Genomic DNA, 24448 nt, shown 5'->3' on the forward strand with positions numbered 1-24448 from the left:
CGTCTTTTGCTCCTCATAAATTCCATTCCATTCCTTTAATCTATGTGGAACATGGTCACCAAGTGAAACAACCTGTTCTAGCCATTCCATCAAATCATTCATCTATACTAAAAGTTGTTTCAATGGTCTTTGCAAAATGAAACTACAATAGAGTTATACTATATAGTGATTGTGGATAGACGGAATGAGGCAGTGGATGCGATCGTCCCTCTAAAAATTTAATTTTTTATTAAAAATTTATATTTATCCCTAAAATTCTATAAACCTAAGCCTCCAACTGATGGTGGGGCTCCTTTGTTGCTTCTACTTTAAAGATGACAATCTTATCTGCCCTGGGACATCATTTAAAGCTCCTGACTCCATTTCTGGCCAGCTTTCTCTCTTTTTTTTTCAGGGGTTAAAAGTGCCCCTACCAACAAGGCAATTAGTATCCATGATGTATATACATTTTCAGACCATATATTATCAACCGGACCCATTCATTCAAAAGAAAAATCCGAGCACAAAACATTGCAAGACTCCTCAGGGAAGATTTTTTACCCAATTGCTCATTATAATAGAAGCTCAAAATTCCACACAGGCTGCCTATTTGAGTTCATCAGCTGCAAATAATGAAGAAATTATCCAATGTCATTTCTTTTTATTTCCCTTCCCTTTCACTTCCATGTTAAACCAAAACGATACCCACTGATGAATATGGGCGATAAAGATTGTAGATACCACTAAAGGAGTTGGGATCAAGTGATGTGCAGTTTAAGCTTTGTGATTCTTCATCATATCGTCGACGTCCAGCTCTATCTCCAGCACCGGAGAATCTTTTTGCATGCTGTACTGACTTTTTGAGGAATAAATACGTTTCAGCAATCAGCAAAGCTTACTTGATGCAAAATAGAATCGTTTGAGACAAATAATCACTAAAATGGAGCTACCTGTTCAGCACAGGACCGTGATCAACGGCAGTTTGCAGACAATATATAACTCGGCCAACTATGTCGGTCATAGAAATTGGACCAAATAACCGACTGTCCTTGGCTTCCTATCATCTCAAAAGAAGAAAAAGAAAACAAAGGAAAATTAATGTTATTCATTACTCAAAGAAATAGGATTAAAGAACTTGGCTCACACTAAAGAGATAAACAGCCTCTAGAATCAAGACCATTAACTAGGTACTGTTTTCTGTTTCCCCCACATCTTAAGATAATATAGATTTTGTATAATATAGCGATTAAAACTTTTCTCTGTCATATTACTTATATTCTATACCTTGGGCTTCAATTTTTCGTTGTCAGCCAATACCCAGCATTGATCCTTTTCAAGAACAAATGACTCTTCTTTTTCATCCTTTGACACCATTTCATATCCTTCTGTGGCAGCCAATCTTCTAACCAGATAGTTTTCTGAATTGTCAGGGTCCTTCAAGACGACGACATCTCCAAGAAAAACTCGACTGCCCAAAAGTAATGCATAAAGTTAAATGGACATAAAAGTATTCTGTTAGATGACATTGATTCATGACTCATTGCGATAACTCTGCAAGTCGCATAATATGTACATACAGGCATACCTTCAAATTAGAGCATGGCATGCAAATTTACAAATTATGATTGATAAAAATTAAACTTAAATGAACAGTATAACCTTTCACAGAGGTTAGCCGGTTAGGAAAAGAACTGTCTACATGCATAGATACTTGAATGATTGAAGTGGATTCATTGCAGTTTGCAGCGGACCAACACAACCAGAGTTACAAAACCATAAGTTTATTTCTCAGATTCGGTAAGAACTTGCACAATTACGTTTTCACAGTGTGGTGAATTTTTAGAAAACTTTCCCAAGAATAACAATCTGAAAATTTTGCAGAGTTTGAAAAGAGATAAATTGTTCACTCCAAGGAGAAAGAGAGAAAGGTGAATTACGTTGGGTCAGCAATCGGAATCTTCCGAACAAGAAGAGTGCTTTGTTGTTCTCCAATTGTTGGGGCCATTGCCTTTCCTTCGTTCCAGTGTAAGTAAGTCAATTTTCCCTGAAACAAATTTTTCCAAACTGCATCTTGTAACTCCCGATCACTGATTTGACCTCTCTTATAGCTCTGCTGCATGTCAAAACTTCTGTTAGGATAATATAAAGAATGCTAACAAGCAAAGACCTATCCTAAATTCTGCATTTCTAAACCAGTAAAGTTTATGAAGTAGAACAAAACGGGAGCATAAGCCAACCACAGAAGCCATCTAAACTTTTAAAAGTTCTATTATCAACAGAAGTAGCTCTGCATCATAAGTCAAGCATGGAGATTTTACAAATAATGCTGATAAACCTTTTTATATTTAAAATTATTCATCTAATCCTCTTCAAATTTCCAACATTTCTGAGTAAGAAGTTGTACTGCTATGAAAAATTACATGACTGACAAAGTGCATAAAATTCAAGGTTTGTGTTGTGGTAGTGAAACTTGAAGTTGCTGCCTTATTCTTAAAACTTTTGATAAACTGAAGGTACAGAAAGATTCCACTTTTGCGCATCAGGCTAAAGCCACAAGCATGGTTTGCTGAAATTTTTCCATAAATGTAAAAGCCTAGCAATAAGCATAGTGTTTAACTAATGCAACTTGCCACTGATTGACCACAAAAGTTGTATGATAACAAATCTCATCACAGTTAATTGTTAAGGTAATAACATAAACTGCAGTTTCCTCTCCACCGAAGCCCTTTGGGATCTCCTGAAATAGGAAGCAAGTGCAAGGGAAAAAATAGACTTTTAAAAGTTAATTCCTTCTCTTTTCTATTTGAGTCCTGTCGTAACCGTCTTTCGGTTGGGCCCCGGAATTGGGCTTCGACTTGAAATAATTGGGTTAGAGTCGCCACCGACCAGTTTAAAACGAATTTAGGTGGGTCGGACACCATCTTACCGGATCTGCGTTGTACCAAAAATGTGTCGGGTTCGGGAGTCGGTTACGGTCAAGGAAGGATTAGCACCCTTGAACCGCCCTTTCGGTACCAATTAATTTATCGGTTGTCTTAGTTGTAAAAAAAATTTAAAAAAAAAAAAAAAAAAAAAATTAAAGTTAAAATTTAAAAATCCGATTCAAATCACTTACCTTTGATTAGTTAAAGTTGTCCCTAAAAAAGAAAATAAAAATGTTAGATTAAAATAAATAAATACAAAAATGAATTATTAAATGTGAAATGAATAAAAAAATACTAAAAGAAAATAACTTGGAAATGAAAAGAATATCACATAGTGGTAAGTGGTGACAGCACATTGACAAAAAATCTGAAAAAAAAAGTCCTACACGTAAGAACCTCAACTTCCCACAATCACAGTTCTGCTTTAACCTCAATGCATGGCCATATCTCCATCATTTTATGTTGCATAACATGGCTTGTTCTGCTGATGAACTTAGAGGTGTTGGCAACCTGAAGTTTAGAGCGAGTCCAGAAAAGCGACGTCGTTAAAAACAATAATCGTCGTCGGATTCAAAAGCAGAAGTGAAGACGTCGAAGTACTGTGGAGCAACAGTGTCAGAGGCGTTGTTTGGAGGGTCCGACACAAAAGGCAGGCAGGGTGATAACGCCACCATCTCATCCACGTAGCTTGCTTGCCGAGGTTCCAATGGCGGTGGCAAAAGAAGAGATCGGCCAAAATCCGAAGACAGAAACCCCATTACAATCACTGGTGCTGTTAACATACTCACTAGTGCTCGAAAACTATAGAAGTGAATTGCTGTTGCCTCCTTTGAGAAAGCATCTCGTGAATTTACTAGCATTCATCATGTTCATAGCAACCATCACCGTGTCCTTGTAAGATGATAAAAGTCTACTTCCAGGAGCTTCTTGCTGCTTAAACAACTTCAAAGAAACTTTTTTCGAATATCTGGCATGTCCTTTAGAGCTCCCAACTCCATCGATGACATGTATCTGAAATCAAATTGATCGATGAAACGAAAATTAACAAGGTAAAAAAAACATGCAAAAATAAATATGTGTTTTCATCAGTTTTGATATAAATAAGCGTTGACAAGTGAAATGGCGTGAGTTCTGGCGGATGAAGAAGAAGAAAGCCATTGTTGGCGTTAAGACGCCATTTTCGACCACTGGTTTCTTAGGTTCTATTTGGGAGTTTGGTTGCAGATTCTCCTTTTCTAGCTCCCTTCTTCAAGCTTTTTCTTCAGTGTATGATTTGATTCAGAAACCGGAAAACCCTCATGAGGACCTACGGTTTTTGGAAGTCAAAAGAGAGATGAATGAGTGGCCTTTTTTTGGGTCTGTTTCCATAGCAGTCATCTCACTCCTCTCCATTACACGTTTCAAAAAAGACCGGATATCCAACACAATTCAATTCCTAAATTCAGGAATCCTTGGCGACGTGGGGCTTCCACGCTTTATTGATTTTGTTAAATTCAAGGGCCTACGCTGAAGCTGCCATTGGTCTCCCTGATGCATGTGGTAGTGGAGTAGGTGGGTAGGTGTGTAGTTGAGATAATAGTGGGGTAGTGGAGCCTGCAAAAAATAATATTAATAGTATTAATAATATAATAATAATAATAAGTAATTATAATAATAATAATAATATAATATATTATTTAAGTCCGGTCAAAAACGGGTGTCTACAGCTGCCCCTCTTTGCACATTCTTGTGTTAGCAAGAATAGGGCAAAGACGAAAAAGACAACCAGTTTTTGTCTGGTGTTCTCAAATGTGATTGAGCTTCCTGGAATTGGGCCTTTGTCTTCTTCTCGGTTTAAAGATTTCGGCTTGAAAATTCTTCCAGAAAACAATTTATCGCTGTCATCGAGCTGAATGAAATCGAACTCGTCAGGTCTTTGGTTGGCAGATAGCCCTTCTCAACTTAAGCTATGCTGCAAATGATGTGCCTTGGAGCTGAGCGTAGTCAAACTCGAAGGTCTTTGGTTGGCAAATAGCCCTTCTTGCCTTGAGCTATGTTGCAAATGATGTACCTTGGAGCTGAGCGTAGTCGAACTCAAAGGTCTTTGGTTGGAAGATAACCCTTCTCGACTTAAGTTATGCTGCAAATGATGTGCCTTAGAGCTGAGCGTAATCGAACTCGGGGGTCTTTGGCAGATAGCCTTCTCGAGTTGGATATCCTCCGTCGTGAAGTTGAAAGTTGTTTATTGACAACCAGCGGTCCCTTCGTCGTGAAGTTGAACTTGCGTTGTCTTGAGTCCAATATCCTTTGCTATGAAGTTGAAATTGACTCTGAAATTGGGAAATTGTTTATTGACAACCAGCGGTCCCTTCGTCGTGAAGTTGAACTTGCGTTGTCTGGAGTCCAATATCCTTTGCTGTGAAGTTGAACTTGGCTCTGAAATTGAGAAGTTGTTTGTTGACAACCAGCGGTCCCTTCGTCGTGAAGTTGAACTTGCGTTGTCAGGAGTCCAATATCCTTCGTTGTGAAGTTGAAATTGGCTCTGATATTGAGAAGTTGTTTGTTGACAACCAGCGGTCCCTTCGTTGTGAAGTTGAACATGCGTTGTCTGGAGTCCAATATCCTTCGTTGTGAAGTTGAAATTGGCTCTGAAATTGGGAAATTGTTTATTGACAACCAGCGGTCCCTTCGTCGTGAAGTTGAACTTGCGTTGTCAGGAGTCCAATATCCTTCGTTGTGAAGTTGAAATTGGCTCTGATATTGAGAAGTTGTTTGTTGACAACCAGCGGTCCCTTCGTCGTGAAGTTGAACATGCGTTGTCTGGAGTCCAATATCCTTCGTTGTGAAGTTGAAATTGGCTCTGAAATTGGGAAATTGTTTATTGACAACCAGCGGTCCCTTCGTCGTGAAGTTGAACTTGCGTTGTCAGGAGTCCAATATCCTTCGTTGTGAAGTTGAAATTGGCTCTGAAATTGGGAAATTATTTGTTGACAACCAGCGGTCCCTTCGTCGTGAAGTTGAACCTGCGTTGTCTGGAGTCCAATATCCTTCGTTGTGAAGTTGAAATTGGCACTCAAGCAATATGTGTTGTTTCGAGAGAAACTTTCAATCTGTCGAGTTGGTCGAAGTGTAGCTTCTTACTGCAGAGTTAATCAACCACCATCCTTCTTTGAAGGCGCTTGAGAATCGAGTATCCTTCATCCTGAAGTCAAAACTTGACTCTAAAAGCTGTAAAAACGTGTATGCTAAAATGATGAATGTGATGCACCTAAGTATGTTTAAGATGCATGCAATATGAATGAATTATGTGTTATCTTCTGGATGGAGTCTCGTGCTTTGTCTGTCAATTAGGTCCTTGAAATCGATCGTGCCCCATTTGCTTCCCGAGCTTTGGCTTTACAGACCTTTCATATCTGAGACTGTTCTGCTTGAAAATGTTTTTTTTTTCCTTTTTCTTGTTTTAGGAGAGAGACATGATAAAAAATGTTGTAAAATATTGTTCGCAATTGAATCAAATTGTAAATGTGAGTTCAAAAAATATCAAAGGAATCAAGAGCTCTTTTAATGCTTTCAGAGTTACAAATCTTTGACAAATGCTCAAATGGATGAGTTGGCTTTAGGTTAGCCTCCTTTCTAAGGTTTTGGTAACTCAAAATGTCATTTGTTTTAAATATCGAAATATGCTTTGGCATTTCATTTGGGTGCGGACATAATGACGCACCCAAGATGACCAATTACTAGACATTTTATTTCGGTCCTCTGAAATCTTCCATTTGTTCAAGCTTTGTAGGCTCCTCCATCAAAGGCAGTGCGAAAAAATATCGGTCTAAAAATGAAATTCTTGAGTGCTCGTGTGTAGTCGACTATAACAGGTGTTCCTTAACTCCCTTAGTCCATCATTACCGAAAATTTCTTGTTTAGATAAATTTGATTTAATTTGCCTTTATTTGGATAGCCGAATCCATAAAGCCGGGGCGTTCAACCAATTGCTTTAGAGGGACAGCTTAATATTATAATCACTTTTATCAGGTTTAACTGAAGGGTTCATCTCATCACAGAATCTTCAGCCTGACAAGAGCAGTGGAGCAAACACCGAATTGCCAAGTGTCCGAGCAATGTCATGGTTTGAACGTAATTTACTCATAAGGCCAGGGCTTTCAAGTTTCCTCTATAACCAATTGCCTTAGCGGAATAGCTCAGTTTTTACGGATTTAATTTCATAAGATTGTCAAGAAGAACCTGTTATAGCCTATGTGTTTGTTGAAAGTCAAAAATTTCATCTTTAGAGTTCAATTTTCAAGCAACTGACCTAAACTAGATTCACATACTCGACTCTTTCATTTGTAAAGATCATCATCGTCATTGAACATCTTAAATAAAAAGTATAATAATGTCATATGCAAAAGGATGCCCCATGTTGTCCGCACCTTATGAAAGGAAAATGTTATATTGGTTAATTACAAGAGCAGGGTACGGTGTTTGAGTGTATATTCTGGGTAAAGTCAAATTCCTTGTTTTAAATCATGTTACTTCGTCAAAGATCCGTAACTTTGAACCATTAACAGAGTTTCTTAATTCAAATGATATTCAAAGAATTGCAAGTTTGCAAATGTGATTTATTGCTCGCCATTATTAAAGCAACATAAATTTATTTAAAAGTCCTTGCAAAAACTTGAGAAAAGAATGAAAAACCAAATCCAAACAGAATGGCTCAAATGACGAAATGATATGCCTCACTTGGATGCCCCCAAGTTATTGAAGCTAATCCGATTCTTGTTACGTATTTTCTGTATGATTCTCTTGATGGTGGAGTAATTCTCGATAGTGCACCCTGGGACTCCGCTATGATTTTCGCAATGAGCGTTCTCATCATACTACCTGGGGTACGGGGCTTCATGGACACCACGTGTGCATCAAACAACTGTTGGTAAAGCTCCTTATATGTCATAGGATCAAAATATTCTCATTTTTGATGAGACATGTGAATGCAATGAAAAAAAGGGAATCATAATGCGAATGTAAAGAAAAGTAACAAAATGCACAATATGTCTGAATGTATGATGCATGAAATGTTCGAGGCATTGATCCGAAAAATGTGCCTATTATTCTGAATAATCCTTATTGGGGACAAAAATGTTACGTCTGAAGAGACAAAAAACTTTTTTGATGGTATAGATCCTGCACAGCCTCTGGAAAGTTGATTCGTCTTCCGCTTTTTCACCGGTTGAATATCCTGTCGAACCATTCCGGTTCCTTTGGCTAAACTTGTGCGGGTAATAAGTTGCTTGCCCCAAAAAAGGTCTCGAATGACTGCATCTCCGGCCTTCACTCTATGTCGAGCTCATTCCAAACGAAAGCGCCATTGGAACCCTCCATCCGAAGTTTGTCGACTTGTTTTTGGAATTCATCAATGATGGTCTCCGGCTTAGCTAGGGTTTCACCATCTTGTTCTCGTAATTTTTGAAAGGACTCTCCAGGTCAGTAACCATTTCCTCGTCTTGCCCCTGCAACCCTTGCCTCTTTGATCACGGTTGGACTTCTGAGCTTTTTGTCTCTTTGTATTATAACTCCTTTGTCCATTAATGCAGATTATTTATGTTTAACAAACACATTTTTGGTGGATCAACACCTCGTTTAAATGATGCGAATGATGAAAACAAAACAAAAGAGAACAATTAATGAAAAAGGTTAGTGATGTGAAAATAATAAAAAGCAATCATGAAAATAAAAGTCCTACCCCACATGATATCTACCCCACATGATATCTACCCCACATGATAATCTACCCGAACATGCTTAATATTCCTATACATACATGATTTCTATCCCGCATGCTAATTTCAAACAAATCCTAGCCGCATATTTGTCTAGTTCGCATGCTTTGAACAGGAAATAAAGCAGGAAACAAAGCATCCTAGGGTTTGGAATGAGGTCTTGGGGTAAGCTCTAATTCTCCATAATCTCTCGGTTTAGGTTCTAAAAAAGGTACTCGAGTTCTCCTTGCCGGTGCCCCCTTGGGCTTACCAGACCCTTAGTCCTAAACCCATCACAGGCTTGTGTGGACTAAGTTAAACTCGAGGGGACACATTCCCTTATGCCCGCACGGTGAATAAATTCACACGAAGACATAAGGTATATGAATCCCGAAGGCTACTTGCTAGGCATATGCGGTGAATAAATTCACACGAATGCGTCGCTTTCACCCCCACTTAAAAGGGTTCGGAGCTCAGGTATAGAGCCTGAGATGAAACTTTTCGAAAATCTGAAATCATTGAAAAAATGTTAGTACAACTATTTACTTGGAAAAATAATCAAAGGTAAATAATTGGAATCGAATAAATAAATTTAAATTTAAAATCTTCGCATAAAAAGACAACCGAAAATTAATTCTGGCCTGACTCACTTACCGGTCCCCAGCGGAGTCGCCAAGCTGTCGTAACCGTCTTTCGGTTGGGCCCCGGAATTGGGCTTCGACTTGAAATAATCGGGTTAGAGTCGCCACCGACCAGTTTAAAACGAATTTAGGTGGGTCGGACACCATCTTACCGGATCTGCGTTGTACCAAAAATGTGTCGGGTTCGGGAGTCGGTTACGGTCAAGGAAGGATTAGCACCCTTGAACCGCCCTTTCGGTACCAATTAATTTATCGGTTGTCTTAGTTGTAAAAAAAATTTAAAAAAAAAAAAAAAAATTAAAGTTAAAATTTAAAAATCCGATTCAAATCACTTACCTTTGATTAGTTAAAGTTGTCCCTAAAAAAGAAAATAAAAATGTTAGATTAAAATAAATAAATACAAAAATGAATTATTAAATGTGAAATGAATAAAAAAATACTAAAAGAAAATAACTTGGAAATGAAAAGAATATCACATAGTGGTAAGTGGTGACAGCACATTGACAAAAAATCTGAAAAAAAAAGTCCTACACGTAAGAACCTCAACTTCCCACAATCACAGTTCTGCTTTAACCTCAATGCATGGCCATATCTCCATCATTTTATGTTGCATAACATGGCTTGTTCTGCTGATGAACTTAGAGGTGTTGGCAACCTGAAGTTTAGAGCGAGTCCAGAAAAGCGACGTCGTTAAAAACAATAATCGTCGTCGGATTCAAAAGCAGAAGTGAAGACGTCGAAGTACTGTGGAGCAACAGTGTCAGAGGCGTTGTTTGGAGGGTCCGACACAAAAGGCAGGCAGGGTGATAACGCCACCATCTCATCCACGTAGCTTGCTTGCCGAGGTTCCAATGGCGGTGGCAAAAGAAGAGATCGGCCAAAATCCGAAGACAGAAACCCCATTACAATCACTGGTGCTGTTAACATACTCACTAGTGCTCGAAAACTATAGAAGTGAATTGCTGTTGCCTCCTTTGAGAAAGCATCTCGTGAATTTACTAGCATTCATCATGTTCATAGCAACCATCACCGTGTCCTTGTAAGATGATAAAAGTCTACTTCCAGGAGCTTCTTGCTGCTTAAACAACTTCAAAGAAACTTTTTTCGAATATCTGGCATGTCCTTTAGAGCTCCCAACTCCATCGATGACATGTATCTGAAATCAAATTGATCGATGAAACGAAAATTAACAAGGTAAAAAAAACATGCAAAAATAAATATGTGTTTTCATCAGTTTTGATATAAATAAGCGTTGACAAGTGAAATGGCGTGAGTTCTGGCGGATGAAGAAGAAGAAAGCCATTGTTGGCGTTAAGACGCCATTTTCGACCACTGGTTTCTTAGGTTCTATTTGGGAGTTTGGTTGCAGATTCTCCTTTTCTAGCTCCCTTCTTCAAGCTTTTTCTTCAGTGTATGATTTGATTCAGAAACCGGAAAACCCTCATGAGGACCTACGGTTTTTGGAAGTCAAAAGAGAGATGAATGAGTGGCCTTTTTTTGGGTCTGTTTCCATAGCAGTCATCTCACTCCTCTCCATTACACGTTTCAAAAAAGACCGGATATCCAACACAATTCAATTCCTAAATTCAGGAATCCTTGGCGACGTGGGGCTTCCACGCTTTATTGATTTTGTTAAATTCAAGGGCCTACGCTGAAGCTGCCATTGGTCTCCCTGATGCATGTGGTAGTGGAGTAGGTGGGTAGGTGTGTAGTTGAGATAATAGTGGGGTAGTGGAGCCTGCAAAAAATAATATTAATAGTATTAATAATATAATAATAATAATAAGTAATAATAATAATAATAATAATAATATAATATATTATTATTTAAGTCCGGTCAAAAACGGGTGTCTACAAGTCCAATGTTGAAATAAATTGACCTAACTTGTTGTGTACAAAGTTTTCGTATCATTTATTTGCATCGTTTCTGACAACAAAAGTCAATCTAAAAGAGTGTTAATCAGCTGCAAGATTGGTGCGTGCAGACAATGAGATTGTTTCAAACAAGGGTTTCTCCTTCGAACATGCCTCAACAATGGCTTTGGTGTCCTGCTCCTGCCTACTAGATGTTAGAGCTGAACTGGAATATGTAAAGGGTACCAAACTACATTTAAGTAATTATTTAATGTATGATGCCCAACAAGACAATAATACAAGTGATTACATCAAACTCTTTGCCACAAATAAACCTAGATTCAAACATTGATATCGGCATTCCATCTGGGAAACAGGTTTCAAGTTGTATTGATAACAAGCAATCGTTATACTCGATGAACTTTTGCAACAAAATCTAAGAATTTATCATGTAATGTAGACAATATACCAGCATAGGACTCCATTAAAACCCACTGAAAATCAAGGTCAACAAAGAAATCAAATATGACATTCAGGGATCATAATCTATATCATCAAATTCAGAAAATTCATGCATATGCTCCAAACGAATTCAGAAACCCCTCCACCCCCCCCCCCAAAAAAAGCTCGTGCATTAAAATAACAAATTGAAAACATCAGAAAACTAACCAAATACCCCCAAACAATAAAGAAAAATCTAAACCATTACCCCCCCAAAAAAAGCCAGCCATCAAAATACCTAAAACCCCGAAAATGGTTAAAAAGGGAGGGGGAAAACAATACCCAATGCTCCAAAAACATAAATTTTCACACATATACACACGCACGCACAAGAAAATCTAAAATCAAGATAAAATCAAATCCAAAGCAAAAGCGATGGTAAATGAGAAGAGATAAGGTAACGAAGATTGGACCTTCCAGCTATGTGAGAATGAATACTCGAGCTTGTAAACTATGTACCGACACCAGGTCGACCAAGGAACCATTGCCGAGTTCGCTACGTACAGTGTTTTGTTGGTTTATTCTGCGTCTTAAAACTCCTTGTTACAAATATGGATGTAAACAAACCAACTCGATTATTGTTGAGTTAGACTCGATTCAAAAACTTATAAATAGATCTCGAGTATGATTCGAAAACTCATTAAACGAGCCGACTCGATTATTGTTAAACTCGACTCGAAAACTTTAAAATATAACTCGAGTCTGATTCGAAAACTTATTAACCTGAAATTTTCAAGCTTGACTCGATCTCGAAATCAAAATTTGAAGTTCATAAAATCTCCAAATAAAAAATCTTAACTTAACTTGATCAAAATTCAAACTTGAACTCGAACATAAACTAAAAATCCTTATACTACATTTTTTAAAATCAACAAATAAATATTAATATTAATATTAATTTGTTTTTTTAAAAAGACATAATACAATAAAATAATCTAACGTTTAATAGTAGTGTCAAATTTATCCGTTTTTTTTTTTGAAATATTTGTGCACAAAACGTTTTTTTTTTGTCAAAAATAACCCACGGTGGATGAAAAACGTCAATCAACTGACGGTCAAAGTCGGGTTCTGACAAAGCGCACACACGAGGAGGGTAAAATTGACGTAGACGTCTAGGTCATCGAGATCGCTGACATGATACTATCACGTTATTTTTTTAAAAATATTTTTAAAAGTTTAGGTATTAAAAAAATCAAAACTGATAATTTATGTACTAAACTCATAATTCTTCATATATTTTTGTCTAAATTTGACTTTATTCCCTATATTACACAAAATCTGAAAATTTAATCTTATGCTTTACATAATTTGATCCCATACTTTAGTTATTAATTTCAATTTAATCTATTTTAAACTTTTTTTCAAAAGAATTTAGGTTGAATTGGTTATTTTGATTTATTCTTAATACATTGGTTCTCCTTTTCTAATTTAAAATGAGTTTATAATTTTTTTTAAATAAAAGATGTCTCTGAAATTAAAAAAAAAAACTAATGTGATCCTCATATTTTTTTTTTAATGTGACTCTTTAATTCATAAAATAAATTCAATGTAACCCTTTGACTAATGTTTTTTCATCGTTGACTGTTACGGTACTGATGTGGCAGTTCACGATATCATAGTAGTCCGCGATATTGACATGGAATAGTGGCAGATTAATGTGACAGATGACATAATAGATTGATTAAATTGATAACTCAAACATAACACATGAACTGTCATATCAACACTCTGGACTGCAACGTCAACACCATGACGCAAGTACTATAACGGTCAATAATGAAAACGCTAACCACATTAAGACGAATATCACATTATTTTTCACCTAAATAAAAATACAAGTACGTTGGTTTTATTAATTTTATTAAATTATTAAGAGTCTTAATGTTATGTGTTATTTATATGAATTTTTAAAATTTATTTAATTTTTAAAATTTATCCCTAATCAAAATTTGTCTTCAATGCATTGATATTTCATCCACAGTCAATCCTCATTATTTTATAGATCAAACCCTAACTAACTATTGATTTATATACAAGATGATACCCTTTAACTATGATATTCCTTGTAGACTCTGCGCTGCTTAGCCTCCGCCTCCTCCCACTGCCGCGCCTCCCTCGCCATTGGCTTGCTTGCTCGGTTGCTCCGCCCACAGCTGAGCTTACATCAACTGAAATTAAACCACATCGATCGCTACTGTAAGTTTTCTTTTCCTACTTATATCTATTAAATAATCTTATAGTATAAAACAGAATTGTATTCGGCTTTTTTAATGATAGGTCGGGAACTGTTAGATTAGATCTTTACTGCGTCTGTATGCTTAATCCTTGATGGAATTTTTTTTTAAATTACTAGTAGCTGGAAAATGCGAGCTGGAAGCTGAAGATAATTAGGGATTAATTACGCAAATTATTATTTTGATAAATTTCTGAAAGGATTAAGCTTCGTAGTTGTTTTTAGAACTCCACTCAATGAATCAAATTGGTGAATCATTATAGTTATTTTAGTTTTTCTGCAAGATCATTGATGCTTTGCCTTTTATTTTTATTTTTTAAGAAATAATATAATGGGAAAATCGAATTACATTAGTCTTATTGTCAACTTCAATTTTCTGAGTATGTAACTTTACCAGTAGCCAGCCAGCAATGTCCAACAACAATCAAGAGCCAGACAATCTTGAATCCGTTTTCAAGCAAAAACGGATCCTCCGCACCAAAGTTCGTCAAGCCCTCAAGTCTATGGATCCGTCCCTCCGATCCCAAGAAGATGATATGATCCAGAGTATAGTTTTGGAAGCTCCATGGTTCAAATCAAGTAAGAGATTATGTGCCTATATAAGCTGCAGCGCTTTACGTGAAGTTGATACCTCTAAATTGTTATCTCAAATTCTGCACAATCCACCCTCTGCTCCAGATGGTAGTAGTGTGCCTCAGACTACAAAAAAACTTTATGTTCCTCGTGTAGAGGACAAGAATAGTAACATGAGAATGTTCAATATATCACGAATGGATGATTTGGTTGCAAATTCTATGAACATTTTGGAACCTGCTTCAGTTGATGCTGGCGGAAATGATCGTGAAGATGTGATGCGTGTGATTGATCCAGTCGATTTGTTCATTCTGCCCGGGCTTGCTTTTGACAGATCTGGAAGACGGTTAGGCCGTGGCGGGGGATATTATGATACTTTCTTGACCAAGTACAAAGAGCTTGCCAAGGAAAAGGATTGGAGGAAGCCACTATTCGTCGTACTGTCTTATTCCGTGCAGATAATGGATGATGAAGTAATACCGGTCACCCCGAATGATGTACTGGTGGATGCTTTAGTTTCACCATCCGGTGTGATTCCCATTACCCCGGCTGCCTTAGAGAGAATGAAGCTTTAGTGCTATGCTCATCTGAGCCAAAGCCGAATCCGAGTGCTTTTCTTCAGTAGGATTCTCATGTATGAAATGCAGGGACCTTGTGTTATTGAATAATGAGATACAGTTCTGCTGTGCTATTATTAGTCCATGAATGATCGTCACCATCGATCTTCCGACCGTCGATTGTCATAACCTTTGCCTGCTCGAAGCAGAGACTATAATCTGTATGAATTTCAGATATTTTACATTATTGTATTGAGCTTGGTATATGCAACCATGTTTTAAATTCTCAGAGAAATAAACATTTTCCTGTACGTTTCATTTCATGGATTCAAATCAACATGGCGTGTCCACGTGGACAGGACCTATAAAAAAATTAATGGCAACATTCTATTAGAGATGTAATAGATAGGTTACTGAAAGAAATCAATCTAAATAATGTTAGTGATCCAATTGTAAATTCGATCTCAATTATGGTAGTGACTAAATTGTAAGTTTTCATAGTTTAGTGATCAAATCAAAAATCTATATAAGGGCTAATTTTACATTTTGATTTTACTTTGAATAGTCTGGGATGATATGAGTACTAGTAATAGTACTAAGAATTTGTAAAATGAATATGATTCGGTAATATGAGTTTGATTCGGGTCAGGCGTGAATTTTTATCTTAAAAAATAAATATTTTTTTTAATTTAAATAAAATCTTTTTGAATTCAAATCTAATCAAATTAGTCAATGATAAATGGTATAATACTTTAATCGAATTCGAGAAAGTTAAAAACCTAGACTCAAGTCATATCCATCCTATCACATTTATTTTTTGAACTAACGTTATTTTTCGAAAGTTAAAAAAATTGGATGTTTAGGTACTAAAACAGAGCAAAATTAATAGTTTAGATACTGAACGCATTAAGTTTTTAACAACGTGTACTAAAATGAAATAAAAACTAAATGTTTCGCAGGATTTTGAAAAAAATGAAAATTTTGGTACTAAAACGGATGATAGTTTAGGTACTAAATGTGTAGTTTTTACTTTTTTTAATATATGGGCTTACTATATTCGTAACCAATGTCGTTGGATCTTGGACGTGGTAGTTCGGCTTAGGTCCAGCCCATGCTTTGACCTTACTGATTCCAGATTGTGGTTTTATCATAACTCTAAAGAATTAGGGTTTATACTTTATACTGCACCGAAAAATCTATCATCACTATTCATTCTGTTGAATTTTGCAGTAACTAATAATACCTAGTAATGGGCAAGAAGAAATTCATCGATAAAAAGAAATCGGCGACGTTTCAACTACTCGCCCGAGACACCTCCGATCCATTTTATAGTGACTCACCTGGTAATGACCGAGTCTTCGTCCGAGTTGACACCAACCCCGTCTCCTTCGACGCTGTCTTTGACGAAGATAGCAATTGCTGTAACGACTGCCACTGCGATAACGAGGACTCTATATTCGCCGATGCTCCTGATGACAATGACGGCGGCGGCGATGATCACGACAGGGTGTTGGGAAACTCATCTCGTGCGGTCGTGTACGATGAGGGCGCATTGCCGAAGAATGTCCGTAAGGAGATTTTGGAGCTAGGTTTTCCAGATGATGGTTACAACTATTTGATTCATTTGAGAGAGATTAGAAATACCGGCGGGGGCTCTTCTTTCCATCATAACCCTAAGTTCAAGCCCGACCAGCTTCCTAGTGATGCTAAGGTTTGTTCAATTAATTTCAGCTTCTTTAAATAATTTGGTTCAATTTCTGATGATTTTATGCTTGATTAATGTTTTTGCGTGTTATGCTCAGGCCTATGATGCTTCGAGGGTGCAAATATCGAATTCAAAAGGAAATTACAATGAGAAATCGATTTACAGTGTTGCTTCAAACACACTTAATGCTAGGATGAACAAAGTGTTTGACCCTGAAGTGGCTGCACTGCTTAATGATAGCGATTTGTCACGGTTTGGATCTGATGTCGAGGATTTGGAAGAGGATTTTGTTGTTAGAGCAAACACCGGTGAAGGAGGAGAGGGTGATAAGAAGTCGAGTTTTGTTGAAGAATCTGAGTTTATTCATGAAGGTGTTATGAATACTGAATTGGAATCATGTAACCAAGAGATTGCAAGTGAAACAAGGAACTTTCAAGTGGAAGAAAAATCACGCCCCCGACGTCTTTTGGATGAGCAGTTTGACATTGTGAGTCCTTTTTTAGAGTAAAACCTCAATCTATTTTGTTTTTCTTTGATGTAATTTTTGTGTTTAGAACTTATTGTTATTGATCATTGAAGACTTCCTTTCAATTTAGGAGGTTTATTAAGAGAAATCGAAATTATGTCGAATTTGTTTACTGTAGTTTGCTTGATTAGAATTTTACCTGAAGGTTTTACCTTCTGCTTGCTTTCTTTTGATTGAACTTCATGAACAGAGTACTGATAATTTTATTGAATTCTCTGGTTTTTGTAGCTTGAGCTTCAAGAATATGGCTCCGATGACAATGATGATGATTGTGAGGGTTACATGGCTGAAGAAGAAGAGTTACTGGCAGACAAGCTAAAAAATGTTCTAAATGAGAATGATATGGATGATTTGGAGCAGGATGATGAGTATAAAGCTCCTGCTCCTGATATCATGCGTCGTTGTGCTGAATATGCCAAAAAGTATGAAAATGAAAGTGAAGATGAAAAAGAGATTGTCGTGGAGGAAAGCAGCGATGAATCGGACCATTTTGATTGTGAGAGCATCATTTCCACATATTCGACTCTTGATAACCACCCTGGAAAAATTGAAGCTCCGGCAGGTGCTAGGAAAAAGAAGTTGGCCGAAACTGTTTCTGCTGCTTTGAGTGCCAAAAGTCCGGTGATAGCTCTCAGGGGAAAAGAAAGGCTCCCGGTAGACTTTTTACCTTATAGCAGAAAGGCTACTACAGAAAAAGTCAAGATTGCAGGTATTATAAAACCCGAACAGATTAAGAGAAAGCAACACGGTCAGGAGACTAAGGAGGAAAAGAAAGAACGGAAGGTATTGTATCTATTTGCATGTGTTCTTGAATGTGTTCAACCCTACCTGCCTGATACTGTGTTGATTTCTTTGAAATGATGTTTAATCATTCACATCATCATGCGTGTTTACTGCTGAATGGATGAATTATTGTTTTCAGCTCGCTGTTAAAATGGAGCGAAGCGAAGCACGTAAAATGAAGAAGGCGATGAAAGAGCTGTACAGGAGTGAAACCCAGCAAGCTCAGAAAGTCGCTGCTATAGCTGGCCCGTCTGCCATTCGATTGATGTAGGTAATCTACTTATGCCAACAATATGTGATTTGTCATGGCAAAACAAATTATATGAGCAATGGTGTTTTCCAGTATTGGTTATTGCAACCTTTCAAGAGTTGATTGTTAGTTTGAGTTGAAAATTGATGCAAAGCATGGAAGAGCTCTGCTTTTGCGTGCATCTTTTTGGTTAATGTTTGGTTTATGTTATGGCCTGAATTTTATCAGCAAAATATTAATATTTAAGTGTTATTGCAAATTGAAAGTGAATTATATAACATGTTAGATGTTACATTTAAAATGTTGTTAATTAAATCAATTGTAATTGTAGAAATATGAAGAGAACATAAAATACACTTCTATTTACTTTTAGAAAATTTTACTGTATTTTTGTCATATGGATTAGACTGTAATTTATTAAATTAGGGCTAAATACCCCTTTGGTATGTAAACTATATCCAATTCCTTCATCTGATACAATTGAACTATCCGAGTTCAAGCGCCATTTTTTTCTCTCAAGTTCAATTGTATTTATAGTACACAAATGGTCCCGACTGTAGGGTACTGTTTTATTAGGTATCTTGACAATTAAAAATTACAAAATGATATTCCGATTTTAGATTGTTTTGTTGAGCCTAGACTATTCAAAGTACAAAACAGTCGCCAAATTATTCATTATGTATTTGTTCCTAAATCGTTTTTTTTAACGAAAAATGATGAGTTTGGAACAGAATGAATTGTCAGGGACAATTTTGTAACTTTTAATCGTCGAGAGACTTAATAATACAACAATCTATAGTTGAATGATTATTTTGTAACTTTTAATGGTTGAGGGATATAAAATAATATCCTATAGTAGGGATTATTTAAGCTTGAGTTCTAACACGAATTAAGTATCTTTGCATGTAAAATAAGAATATTTATGTAATTTAATACTATTTTTAAAAACATGTAGTTTGACGGGGCTCAACGGATCTCAAACTCAACTTGATCAATGGCTTGAGCTGAGTTCTATTATTACTGAAATGAATTTGAGTTGTTTTAATTCAAACTCGAATAATTTACAAATACTAACGTATCATTTATGCCCCAAGTATATCACTGCCTATATAAAAACAAATGCAATACTATTTCTCAAAACGCAAAACGGGTTCCCGTTCCATCAAGAAAACGATCGGCATGCCAACCTTTAGCCTGTAGCTCGCATGGGAATGGAGGGAAGATGCTGCTCATATTGTCGTAAGCATCTTGCAATGCGCTGGCACTCGGCTCGTGGAAGGACTTCTTCATACTTGCGGCATATGCAGCAGCGAACCAACCTCTCAGCACGTCTTCTCCGGTAGCATTATGTTCTAACAGCATGTCGGTCAATTTATTTCCCTCAATCAAAACAAATTCCTCTTCAGGGGGTATTTCTTTCCATTCCTGAGAAGAGTTCGATTGGAAAATCAGACAGATAAAAACCTTTGCATGCATGTAAATTCTGGGTTCAAACCATACAAACAAAACAAACCTTTAGAAGATCAGCCACAATCATGGCAGTCCTCTGAGGATTCACTGTGTTGACTGGAACAGCTCACATTTCTTCAACGACACTCCACACATCTACGACGGAAAGAAGAAGCCACACAATCATCTGCAATTCCTTGTTATTATCAACAATCCCAATGACCGGAAATGACACACGTGTAAAATGTAATGTAATGCCCTGTTACGGTAGCATTTGGATATTTTTGTGTTTCAAATTAACGGTTATTTGAGTTAGATGTAAATCTGTTAACTGAGATATTATAAAAACCAGGGATGTTTAAAATCGAATTCCCGATTCTCCAGGTAATATATTTTTCGACCCATATCCCGGCCTGTTAAGTTCAGATACCTATAAAATTCAAATACCCGTATTTTTGGATCATGAGTACTCAGTTCATATATATATATATATATAATTTTAAATCTATTTTTTTTAAATTCCCTTATGAAACACAAATTTTAAATTTTAAAAGTTCATAATACATAATATATGCACAAAATTAGTGATTTGAAGTTAATTTTAAGGAAAAATATATAGATACATATACATGTATATATTAAAGTTTATTTCCAAAATAAAACATTAAAAATATTAACATTGATTGTGATTTTTTCTTTCGAATCTCTGACAAATTAATATTTTTTTAAATTTAAAACTTAAAAGTATATAATACAAACTTAGAAAGAACTTAGGGATTTAAATTTAATTTTAAGGTAAAATATTAAGCAACTTAAAATATAAGTATAGTTTAATATATATATATTTAATACTATCGGGTTGGGTGCGATACTCGATTTTTAAAAAAATTGGCCCAGATCAGACCCAACAATCGGGAAAAATCATGGGCCGAGTACTCGGCCCAATCGAATAACCTTTTTAGATAACTATTCAATTTTTTTAAACTCGGGTTGACATGTTGGCATGCTGGGTCAACTAGGTCGGGTATTTTGAACACCCCAAATAAAAATTGATCTCAAAACTATTTTCGTTATATAATCGTTTAAGATTATGAGATCAGATTTTATCATATCTCACTAAACATGTCAACGTCTAACTCAAATTACCATCAATTTTTAATAGAAAAGAACGAGTTTGGAACATATGAATACTCAAGTGATCATTTTGTAACTTTTAATAGTTAGGGGACTCAACAAAATAACACCCTATAATTAGGGATCATTTTATAACTTACAAAGACTCAAAAAAGCAATGCCCCTGTAGTGAGAGGACCATTTGTGTACTTTACCCATTATATTTTAATATATGACTAATTGTTGGTCTAATTTGAATTTCATACCTTAACTTTACGAAAATTAAAACATTGGTCCTTCCACTTTAATTTGTCACATAATGATATCATATTTTTATGTTCATGAGAACTGAAAAACTAATCTAATTAGATAGTATTGTTAAACGTTGAGGAGTTACCGTTAAAAATTGGTCCTTGGTATTCATTTCATGACTCAGAATAATTTTTTCGAAGTTCGTAATAATATAGTCCGAACGTTTGAACTAAACATATAATCATTCAAATTCAAAGCCAATTTCAACCAAAAACCACAAGGTCTTGGTTCCTTTGTGCAAGTATCCGTTAAAATGCCGAGTAGAACAACACAAGACGACACTTGTTGCATGAACTTGCTCGTAAGAAGATAAAACTTTCCAAGGCTCATTTACAATCATTCAACTCTATAACCATACGAACCCCGTTGATTTTGAGCACCGTGAAAAGTAAAAGGCCTTTTCTTTTCATCTGGTATGCTTGAAAATCATGTAAATGGCCTTTGCCATCACCGGTTGCTTTGAGACGAAGACGGACATTAAAGCTTGAAGACGTTAAGGCAAGCCCAATGAGCACTTCATTAGATCCGAGTGCTTTCACAATGTCACGTCGGGATCATCGTCATAGTCGAAATCCGGCTCAGCGGAGTGTCTCATTCTCTTTGCTTCTCGGCCTCTTCCCCTTTTAGGTTTTCCTCTGTAAAGAATACACAGATACTTGAGAGCTTTAGCCGTTTGCAAGACTATAACGTCCTTTGACTGACTGGACCGTAGTCGGATTTCCTATCAGCTAAACTCGAAGGATAACAAACAATAAACATAAAGAAGAGAAGTTTGTTGATGAACCTGCAAATTAGAGGGTCACCATCTCTAGCAGCAGCAACCTCTTCAGCCTGGCAAAATAATAGAAAAAGAAAAATCAGAAACCTCCTGGCAAACAAAATTACGAGAGAAAACAAGTTGCAAACACCATTCCTTTTCCCTTTGCTCTATCTAGCTAATTTAAAGTTAATAAATAGTAAACAGAAAACAAGTATTTTACTAAGACTTTTACCTTTCATGCATCCATGAAGAGTTACACACACTGACACACACAAATTGGCCACTGTAATTATAATATCGATAACTTTTTAAATAAAGTGGCGACATGTATGAAAATTGAAAATGCAACAGGATCTGACTTTTGATGTGCCGAGAAAAAGAAAATTTCAGCACTTCGATGATGGCCTTCAGCCCTTTTGAGTTCAAGTTTGGAAACTTTATCAGGATTTACTGTAGAATGGGCAGAAATATAATAATTTGGATGCTCACATTTGAGAAGGGTGAAGAAGGTTTTGGCCTAAAAGGGCATCAGTTCATGAGCTTCTCTGTGGATGCTAGAATGATTCACTAAGTGTGATTGAATGCAAGAGGATACAAGGCCCTTGTGAAACGAGGATATTAAAAGAAACGGAGAACCCCCCTCCCTCACATCCAAAGAAGACAACTACGAAAAGAATGCAATTGACAAGATTCAAATACCATCTCATTTAGATTCTAACATCTTCATCCAATTAAGAATCATACACGAAGATAATCCCCATGCAACTCTACATAAAGGCAATTCGACATTGTCTATAGCCGCATTCTTTGGTTGCAACAAGACATATATTGAAGAAACCAATCTCATACTTCAGTTCATTTGACATGGAAAGAAGTGGATAAACGAGCAAACAAGAAAGATTTAACGGAAAACAGAGGGCAACTCAATTAAGATGAATACGGACCGCAGGAGACGTTACTGAAGATAATGAGAATAGCCTATCTTCAAGTTGGAACTTCCTGGACCGCTTTGAGCTGCAAGACAACACCAATAAAAGACTCATACAAATTTGCATAGAATCAAATTCTACTTAAAGAATTTTAGTCTATCTTGAAATGTAATCTTAAAACATTAAGATTTTGCGAATCCGCACTGCACTTAAGCAATACATCTACCGTAACCTATAGTCTGAGATTATGCTTTTCTAGTTAAGTAAATCCTAAACATGTAATAACATAAAATTTAACATCACCCAGGCAAAAATTAAAGAAAAAGTGATAAAGCAGGAATTCCATACAGGGCAGTGTTCTTATTAGATGAAGAGAGGAACCCCTCAAAACCTTTCAAAACGTTGCCACATTGGCCCGGATCCAGTAAATAACTCGTCTCCATATCATACACCTGCATTTAGCTTTCCACTACCACTCAAAACCAGAAACAGTGATGAAAAATACAATATAATTTGAATAAAATTGGGGGAAAACATATGAAATTACTTGTCTCTCGATATTCCGAAGCTCTTCTTGATGCTTAGCTCTTCTACTGAGCAGAGAAGCCAGCATCGCTGACGGCGTTGATGATCCTCTCTGACCTGGAAACAAAGATTTTTCAATTCTTCTTTAATCAGAAAAGCGATGGAAACATTTACCGGAAAGAAGAATGTGATCGTAAAGGCTACCATTGTGATCCATATTTTCGCGCGAAAATAACTTCTGAGATTGTTTAGAACCCTAAAACCCCTAATTTGGTGAAAGCTTTGTCGGGCTCGAATCGGATCCCTTCGGGTTCTGAAGTCAAAAGGTCCGGATTGTCCACATCAGTTTGTCAGTCCTCCAGCCAATAACATTGCTCCATTTGTAAGTTTGCACGATGGACCAGTATTTGGGCTGAACTGGACTGAATTCGGTTACTTGATTGGGTTAGCTTCTGAAATAATTTTCTTTTGGGTAAACTACCTATGTAATCACCTAAGTTTTATCTTGTTTCTATTTTCGTCACCCTATTATAAAAAAGTAATTTAACTATTAAACTTTCAAATGATATTTATTTAAATCATTCGATCATTAATTATTTAATGTCATATAAAATTTTATAAGTTTAAGTTTACCTCCCGAAATTTGAAAAACTCAAATTCATCCCGATAACATAAAATCATTATAATAATAATCTGAAGGGACCCCATGGACGGTAGAGATTCGTTCGCCTAGCACGTTTGACAATCAAGAGTGAAAGAGAGAAAAGACCAAAAAGGAAGTACAAAAGTAGACTTTTCATTTGAAGATTTTGTTTTTGTGAGCTTCGGTATAAGTCCACTCTACGAGGGCTGCTCGTTCAGTGCAACTCCGGGTTAGCCCTTCTGTCCATGCTTCGTCTACATGCAGAATCAGTTTCGAACAAGCATGTGATTTATCAGCTTAAAACCCTATTAGCCTGCTGCAATATATTTCAAAGAAACATGCATTAATTCAACAGTTAGTTTCGGTCAATTTCGTTGGCTTGAATAATCGCAGTGCTCAGTTAGACGAATGAGTTTGCCTTAGCTCAACGTTATCGAAGCAACCTAATCAGAGTTGCAA

General features: G+C 36.5%; 4 protein-coding genes across 7 annotated transcripts; 2 read left to right on the forward strand and 2 right to left on the reverse strand.

The window, feature by feature from the left end:
* Window positions 1–524: 524 nt before the first annotated feature.
* LOC120130944 lies at window positions 525–12148 on the reverse strand. Of its 2 annotated transcripts, none has more exons than XM_039148088.1 (5): window positions 12045–12148; window positions 1917–2089; window positions 1264–1447; window positions 930–1036; window positions 525–835 (listed from the first exon to the last, which is right to left on the reverse strand). In XM_039148088.1, the coding sequence occupies exons 1-5, from the start codon at window positions 12114–12116 to the stop codon at window positions 754–756; spliced, it is 618 nt and encodes a 205-aa protein (XP_039004019.1). In that variant the 5' UTR covers window positions 12117–12148; the 3' UTR covers window positions 525–753. The 2 variants fall into 2 exon arrangements, with proteins under 2 accessions (XP_039004019.1, XP_039004018.1); XM_039148087.1 differs by having other exon boundaries at window positions 1917–2092.
* Window positions 12149–13645: 1497 nt separating this feature from the next.
* LOC120130943 (5-formyltetrahydrofolate cyclo-ligase, mitochondrial-like) lies at window positions 13646–15312 on the forward strand. Of its 2 annotated transcripts, none has more exons than XM_039148085.1 (3): window positions 13646–13827; window positions 14262–15130; window positions 15170–15312. In XM_039148085.1, the coding sequence occupies exons 1-2, from the start codon at window positions 13685–13687 to the stop codon at window positions 15010–15012; spliced, it is 894 nt and encodes a 297-aa protein (XP_039004016.1). In that variant the 5' UTR covers window positions 13646–13684; the 3' UTR covers window positions 15013–15130; window positions 15170–15312. The 2 variants fall into 2 exon arrangements, with proteins under 2 accessions (XP_039004016.1, XP_039004017.1); XM_039148086.1 differs by having other exon boundaries at window positions 14262–15123; window positions 15163–15312.
* Window positions 15313–16184: 872 nt separating this feature from the next.
* On the forward strand, window positions 16185–18403 carry LOC120130942 (protein LTV1 homolog). The gene is made up of 4 exons (XM_039148084.1): window positions 16185–16705; window positions 16797–17186; window positions 17454–18008; window positions 18148–18403. The coding sequence occupies exons 1-4, from the start codon at window positions 16244–16246 to the stop codon at window positions 18277–18279; spliced, it is 1539 nt and encodes a 512-aa protein (XP_039004015.1). The 5' UTR covers window positions 16185–16243; the 3' UTR covers window positions 18280–18403.
* Window positions 18404–21385: 2982 nt separating this feature from the next.
* Window positions 21386–23631, reverse strand: LOC120130945 (chromatin modification-related protein MEAF6-like). Of its 2 annotated transcripts, none has more exons than XM_039148090.1 (6): window positions 23551–23631; window positions 23369–23463; window positions 23170–23273; window positions 22837–22906; window positions 21917–21963; window positions 21386–21767 (listed from the first exon to the last, which is right to left on the reverse strand). In XM_039148090.1, exons 1-6 carry the CDS (start codon window positions 23561–23563, stop codon window positions 21668–21670), a joined length of 429 nt encoding a protein of 142 aa, XP_039004021.1. In that variant the 5' UTR covers window positions 23564–23631; the 3' UTR covers window positions 21386–21667. The 2 variants fall into 2 exon arrangements, with proteins under 2 accessions (XP_039004021.1, XP_039004020.1); XM_039148089.1 differs by having other exon boundaries at window positions 23521–23602.
* Window positions 23632–24448: the final 817 nt, after the last annotated feature.

This window comes from Hibiscus syriacus, unplaced genomic scaffold (assembly GCF_006381635.1).
Source record: "Hibiscus syriacus cultivar Baekdansim isolate YM2019G1 unplaced genomic scaffold, ASM638163v2 tig00110548_pilon, whole genome shotgun sequence".
NCBI classification, from domain to species: domain Eukaryota; kingdom Viridiplantae; phylum Streptophyta; class Magnoliopsida; order Malvales; family Malvaceae; genus Hibiscus; species Hibiscus syriacus.

Excerpts from the sequence above, each read along its gene's own strand:
- LOC120130944 (XM_039148087.1), bottom strand. The coding sequence starts at position 12,116 with ATGGTTCCTTGGTCGACCTGGTGTCGGTACATAGTTTACAAGCTCGAG. Across the intron at positions 1,448-1,916 it reads ATTCCGATTGCTGACCCAAC|TCGAGTTTTTCTTGGAGATG; the intron begins GTAATTCACCTT and ends ACTTTTGGGCAG. Across the intron at positions 836-929 it reads CACGGTCCTGTGCTGAACAG|TCAGTACAGCATGCAAAAAG; the intron begins GTAGCTCCATTT and ends TTCCTCAAAAAG.
- LOC120130943 (XM_039148085.1), top strand. The coding sequence starts at position 13,685 with ATGATATTCCTTGTAGACTCTGCGCTGCTTAGCCTCCGCCTCCTCCCA. Across the intron at positions 13,828-14,261 it reads AAACCACATCGATCGCTACT|TAGCCAGCCAGCAATGTCCA; the intron begins GTAAGTTTTCTT and ends TAACTTTACCAG.
- LOC120130942 (XM_039148084.1), top strand. The coding sequence starts at position 16,244 with ATGGGCAAGAAGAAATTCATCGATAAAAAGAAATCGGCGACGTTTCAA. Across the intron at positions 17,187-17,453 it reads TGGATGAGCAGTTTGACATT|CTTGAGCTTCAAGAATATGG; the intron begins GTGAGTCCTTTT and ends TGGTTTTTGTAG. Across the intron at positions 18,009-18,147 it reads AGGAAAAGAAAGAACGGAAG|CTCGCTGTTAAAATGGAGCG; the intron begins GTATTGTATCTA and ends TATTGTTTTCAG.
- LOC120130945 (XM_039148089.1), bottom strand. The coding sequence starts at position 23,563 with ATGGATCACAATGGTAGCCTTTACGATCACATTCTTCTTTCCG. Across the intron at positions 23,464-23,520 it reads CGATCACATTCTTCTTTCCG|GTCAGAGAGGATCATCAACG; the intron begins GTAAATGTTTCC and ends CTTTGTTTCCAG. Across the intron at positions 21,768-21,916 it reads GGTGACCCTCTAATTTGCAG|AGGAAAACCTAAAAGGGGAA; the intron begins GTTCATCAACAA and ends TATTCTTTACAG.